This window comes from Halyomorpha halys, unplaced genomic scaffold (genome assembly GCF_000696795.3).
Source record: "Halyomorpha halys isolate HHAL.00 unplaced genomic scaffold, Hhal_1.1 Scaffold1866.1, whole genome shotgun sequence".
In the NCBI taxonomy this organism is placed as follows: Eukaryota; Metazoa; Arthropoda; class Insecta; order Hemiptera; family Pentatomidae; genus Halyomorpha; species Halyomorpha halys.
Window position 1 is genome coordinate 101,123 of NW_027110110.1, and position 6,573 is coordinate 107,695.

At 30.1% G+C, this 6,573-nt stretch overlaps 1 protein-coding gene across 12 annotated transcripts in view; it reads left to right on the forward strand.

Annotated features, from left to right (window-relative positions):
• LOC106690765 (histone-lysine N-methyltransferase 2C) overlaps positions 1 to 6,573 on the forward strand; it is a 90,931-nt gene that overhangs the window by 78,316 nt on the left and 6,042 nt on the right. For 11 of the 12 annotated variants that reach the window (XM_014436302.3, XM_014436307.3, XM_014436310.3 and 8 more), the window contains 4 exons: positions 1,386 to 1,495; positions 1,941 to 2,184; positions 4,849 to 5,097; positions 5,225 to 5,516. In XM_014436302.3, the coding sequence (XP_014291788.1) occupies positions 1,386 to 1,495; positions 1,941 to 2,184; positions 4,849 to 5,097; positions 5,225 to 5,516 (895 nt within the window). Of the gene's footprint in view, positions 1 to 1,385; positions 1,496 to 1,940; positions 2,185 to 4,461; positions 4,588 to 4,848; positions 5,098 to 5,224; positions 5,517 to 6,573 lie in introns of those variants that run through there. The other variant, XM_067048181.1, reaches the window with a different exon arrangement.

Genomic DNA, 6,573 nt, shown 5'->3' on the forward strand with positions numbered 1-6,573 from the left:
TTTATTTATGCTTTCTTTATCATTCTCCACTACCTTCTATGACTTCCTATCTTTGGCTTTCCAACATATACATTGATATACCGATTTTAAATTGAAAAAACAGACTGATAACAACTGCTTTATATTATTTCAAAGTGGCCTCCCATTTGTAATAATATGGAATTTAAAAACACAAACAAACATAACACAACAAGGTGTTATCTGATCAAAAGTACAAGGACCAACTTATTATTTTCCATTCTTGGAGAAGACCAATGCTTTATGTAGCTAGCTATATCCGTTAACAATTGAATATTTTTTAAAAACTAATTTCTCTAATTGGACATAAGTTCATGTTCAAAATAATATATTATGAACTTTTTTTATATAAATTTCGGTTTATATAAAAAATAAATATTTTAATGTTGTATGCATTTATAGGTTGCATATGTAAAATGTTGTCCCTATCAACTTTACTGATGTAGGGAATGGACTTCACGTAACTTTGACCTTGAACAATTTGTTATCTTTAAATCAAAATATTACAAACAATTATTTTAGCGATTAAAATTACAATATAATTAAATCGTGTTTAAAGAGATTTTAGGAGTGGTGTAGCTCAGTGGTAAGGCACTGTGGTATTGACTCTAAAGATCCAGGTTTGAATCCTGCTGTGGCTGATATTTATTGTGTTACTGTAGCCATTAGTCACCCCTATGGGTTCAGGAGCCCCAGTCAGCCTCTTAAATTGGGTGCCCCTAGTTTAGGAAAAACGTGGTGGTTGAGTGTGATCTTAGACAAAGTACTGAGCTCCTGACCCTTCACTGGTTAGAGCAGTTCGCGTTATTAAATTGATTTAAAAATGCTATTTACTTATAAAATGCATCTAAATTTAAATCAATGCATAAAATAATTAAATTATAATTGAAGGAAAAATTGTCTAAATTGTATTTAATTACTAACTCATAATTGCAAGACTAGTCTTATCTAACAAATCTTTTCTTAGATCAAAATATTGAATATGCTATTGAAAAAAGACTAATGAAAAGAAAATTCATTAATCAGATGGTCTAGGATCACATTTTTGTGAGTAAATACAATATGATGACAAATATTTCTAATCAACTGACTAATTCACTTGGAACATCCGGTGTTTGGTAATTTTTATGGTCCTTACATGTTATATCTCACAAAAAAAAGTTTATAGCTACTAAAAATTTCAAAATTACTATAAACTCAATGTTCTGGGATTTTAAGGGTCACTAAATTTTAATCTAAGATCAGATTTCTCAATTCCAGCATTGGTATTGCTGATTTAAAATTGTAGCTACTGTTAGCACTATTATTTTGTATGAATACTTGCAGTTTTTAAAAGGTGAGCGTGTGCTTATTTTTTTTTTTTTTAGATGCTGTTTAAGAGTGGTATCACGGTTATGCCTTTGAAATTGCCTGAGGATAGTCGACATTGCCTACTTTGTCATCAAGTTGGCGATGGTGTCACTGATGGTCCTGCCAGGTAATTGATCTTTTCTATCTACTATTAAATATTTATTTTATATAATTTTGCTTTTTCAAACTTATAAACTAATAAGACATTCATCAGAGTTAGCATTTATTTTTGTCTTTCTAATCTAACTCAATATCTATCCACATTTTACTGAATCTACTAATATCTTGTTAAAATAAAACACCATTTTATCAAAGATAATAATATGCTTGTTTGTTATCCCAATGGGGTCCCCAAAATAGGGGACTAATGCTTTATTATTTGCCTCTTCCATCTTCAAGCATAATCTATCTTGCTTTCACTTTACCCTCTATATGCTGAATTATAAGTTCACAGATTATCCTAATTTAATAAAGAATCGTTTTCATAAACCAAAATACCCCTTTAGTATCTTATACTATTAAGTATTCATGCATAGTTTTATATTTATAACTTTTAATTTTTTTTTTAACAGATTATTGAACTATGATGTAAATAAATGGATCCATTTGAACTGTGCCCTTTGGTCTGATGAAGTATATGAAACAGTTAATGGAGGTTTGATGAACGTTGAAATTGCCCTTCAAAATGGGCTTTCCGTTAGTTGTGCTTACTGCAACACAACCGGAGCCACCTTAAAATGTTATAAAATGCGCTGTTCCTTAGTTTATCATTTACCGTGCGCAGTAAAAGACCAATGTGTATTTTTTAAAAATAAGGTTAGTATATCTTAGATTATATTGTAAGTATATAATATATTATTATAAGCCATGATAATAAAAAAAAAAAAAAATGTTTTTTTTTTCATTCATGAAATTTCTGATATCTCACTGAATGTCTGTTTTTGAGGTGGCATTAATTTAATTGATGTTTATAAGTTTAGCTTTTATAAATTAATGATTAGATCAGAACTTTCAACAGAAGTTTGGAATTATATGATTAATACCCACTTCATTGGGCAATGCTTCCACAAAAAAAAAATTAATTTTTATTTTTATTTTTTGTACTGTGAAAAACCATAAAAAAAAAAAAAAAAAAAAGTGTATTTAATAAGTGTAGGGTTGGTAAATAAGTCCTTTTGATTTTTTTGGGTGAAAGAAAACTAAGTATATTCTGTATATAATATTTATTTTAATTTACAATGTAATGTCCATTATTTTCGATTACCTTACCCCATATCTCTAACAGCTAAATAATCCCATGTTCATAGAATGTCTATTACTATGGTTTATTAGCAAAAAAGTGATCAAGGTGCTACCTGACAAAATTTATTGCGTGTGACTAACAAAATGTGGGGCCTAGCGTTGTCATGATGGAAAACTACACCCTTTCGATTTGGCAATTCTAGGCGTTTTCTTCGAGTAGATTCATCCAATTTTGTTAATATTAGTATAGAAAGGAATCGATCAATGCACCTTGTGGCAATAGCTCATAAAAAATCACACCCTTGAAATCCCACCATACAGAAATCATTATCTTCTTTGGGTGCAATCCTGCTTTAGGTGTGGTAAGTTGCTGGGTCTCTTGAGATTTTTTTCGCACTATATTATCGTAGACAATCCACTTTTCATCCCCTGTCACAAGTCTTTTAAGAAATGGATCATTTTCTTGATGTTTCCACAGTGAATCACTATTGGAAATGCGTGTTGCCAAGTTAGATTCGGTCAGAGAGTGGGGGACCCAAACATCAAGCCTAGAAACGTTGATGACCTTCCGCAAATGATTTTCTATGCTTGTATGTGATACTTCTAGGACCTCTGCAATGTTTCGTACTGATTGGGATGGATTTTGATCGACTATCGCCTTAACATCAATGGTTTCAATTTCTTGTCAGGTCATGGTGCGTCGTTTATGTCAAAATTTCCTGCTCAAAACTTGGCAAACCAATTTTAGCATGTTCGTCTGTTAAGGCATTATCTCCATACACCACGCATATTTTTTTATGTGCCTCTGCTGCTCGCTTTCATTTTTTGAAATAATAAAAAAAAATATTTCCGTCCATGTTTTCAGCTGGATCACAAACACAATACTGACCTAATCTTAAGTGTCAACAGACATAACTGTTTACACATTACAAATAGGATAAACAATCCTCTGTTGGGATTAATTGCATCAGAAAAATGTGATGTATTATAAACAAAACATGAATACCAAAACCGAAAGGACTTGTTATTCTAACCCTATATGTTAACATATCTTAAATTTGCACTCACCTTCTATGTTATGTTAATGTAGTAGTAGTAATAGTAAATAGTAATAACGAAATTCTATATTTATTCTTTGATGAATCCCTTCAGAATAGTAATCCAGAAAATAAAATTAGACTTTAGTGTCTTGTAGAAAGCAAAAAAATCAACAAATAAAATAAAAAATATGTAATATTAAATCAAAATGTAACTTCTTATAATAAATTAAAAAAAAAAAAAGAAATGATTGACAAAAAAGAGTGAATAATGTTAAAAGTTCATATTTATAAGTTTTTAAATGAATGACAGAACATTATAAGAAAGGCTAAAATAGTAATATAATAATAGAAGGTATTGGGTTGTAAAATAAGTTTGTAGCGTTTTTCAGTATTTATCAATCAGGGATTTAAAGATCATCCATTAAAAAAAGATAAAACCTTAAATCATAGTTCAGTTTAATCGTTGTAAAAACAAAAATGTACAATGTGGTAAAAAAAGTTGTAGTCTAATCAGAAAAATGAATTAAATTAAAAACTATACTATAACATTATTAGTTGAAAAAAAAAAGTGTATACATTTTTTTTTCTTCTACCTTTTTGATTCAAAACAGCTTAACAAAATTGACTAATTTTATTTTCACCTTGCTTATTATTTCTGTTGTATTACTTAGTTCAAATCTCTTTGTCATATTAGGCGTCACTCTTATAAATATCTTAATCACTCTTAGAAAATATCTTAAATATTTTCAACCTTAAAAATTAAAATTAAACTAAATGTTTGTAAATAACTCTGTATTTCATTTGTGTTTAGACACTGTTCTGTAGTAGCCATGTACCAAAGAACGAAAAGGAAAATGAACTGATGACTTTATCTGTTAATTTCACTTTCTGTGTATTTTTTTTTGTGGTTGCCTTGACATAGCCAGTAGTATGGGGCAAAAAATCTGGTTTCGGTGAATTTGAATATATATATATTTTGAATTTTCTTGTTCACTACTGATACTATCTTCTTCGTGATTATCAGTGCGGTCTAAATAATATTTTATAAATAGTTATTAATTTCTTTTTTCCTGTTGATTCCTTTAATAACTAATCATTTTTCTGAAATAGACAACTAAATATCTTAAATATTTTCAACCTTAAAAATTAAAATTAAACTAAATGTTTGTAAATAACTCTGTATTTCATTTGTGTTTAGACACTGTTCTGTAGTAGCCATGTACCAAAGAACGAAAAGGAAAATGAACTGACGACTTTATCTGTTATGAGGCGTGTGTATATATCTCGAGATGAAAATCGCCAAGTGGCCGCTATCATGCACCATTCTGAACAGACATCTCTCCTCAGGGTTGGTTCTCTGATTTTTTTATCTGTTGGTCAATTACTTCCTCATCAACTGCAAGCATTTCATACTCCGAACTACATCTATCCTGTTGGATATAAAATAGTAAGTTGACAATTTTTAAGTTAAATAATAATTTTTTAATTATTTTTATGTTATAAATTTCATCATCCTTATTCTTTAAAATCATGCGGTATAAATTTATGTTAATAATTTTTTTTTTTTTTTCTAGATAAGAATGTATTGGAGCATGCGCACGGTCAACAAACGCTGTAGATACATCTGCTCCATTGGAGATGTAGATAATAAACCAGAGTTCCGTATCACAGTAGAGGAGCGGGGGGAAGCTGATATGGAACTTCGTGACAATACACCAAGAGGAGTTTGGTTGAAAGTTTTAGAACCTCTTGCTGAGCTTCGAAAGGTTTCCTCTGTTGTTCAATTGTTTTCTCGCTATGTTACCGGGGAAGATCTTTTTGGACTAACTGAACCAGCAATAGTCAGAGTACTTGAATCTTTGCCAGGTTCGTTGTTCCTCCATTAAAATAATATTACTAAAACATATTCAATCAGGTTGAATAAATATTGAAATTTTTAGTTTTTCTGGAAAATCAAGATTTCTGTTAAATCATTTCGAAATAGTTATGTCTTATTAGTAGTCAAAACATCATTAAAATTTTTATTATATTAAACTGCGTTTATATCTACAACAGTGTATTATATATTTATGATAGAAGAGGAAAAATAAGCGTACCATTTGGAATAATACTATCAAATTTTACTGTGATACTTACCTATTTTGTGATAAATTAAATTATAAGGAAAATAAAAATATGGTAAAATCAGAAATAAATAAAATAATGTCCAAAAATGGTAAAACTTGATTTTCCATGTAATTGTTTAGAACTCAGTGGATATAATGTGCTACAACAGTCACTCACATTTATCATCATATTGAGTACATCCTTCATCTTGAACAAGATACACATTTAATTGAGTCTTCATCTTTTTCATATAGTTATATTTTTCCCCATGCCAAATTCATTCATCTTCATCCCAGTCACTAAAAGTACCAGACCCTTCATCACAAATTTTATCAAAATTAATATTTTGTTTGATTTTGAAGAAGTAATTGGTTCTGAAGTTTTTAATTTATTTTCCTTCATTATTTTTGACTTGTCTTAACCCTAGCAGCACCAAGGGGGGGGCTCGCCGAGCCCTCATTTCCGATTTTTTTTAATACTGCTCTCAAAAAATTTTTCACAGACAAGGAAAAAAATCTATTTACCTAAAATTTATCTACCAACATGTTGGAATTGATTTGAAAAATATTTGATAAGGAGGAAGAGTAAGAAAAATTATTTGTGTTAGAAAAATGAGATTAGGGCGGGTGGAGCCCCCCCCCCCTTGGTGCAGGGAAGGGACCTGAGGTTCATCAAAATGCTGGCTTCTGATTGGCTGCTCATGGAAGTGCACCAGCTCGCCCATACTCTCACTACTGGTCTGATTTCCTCAGTTTTTTTTACTTAAAAATATTTTCGGACTGATATGTTTCTTTGGTTTTTTAGTTGTTCTGAAAAG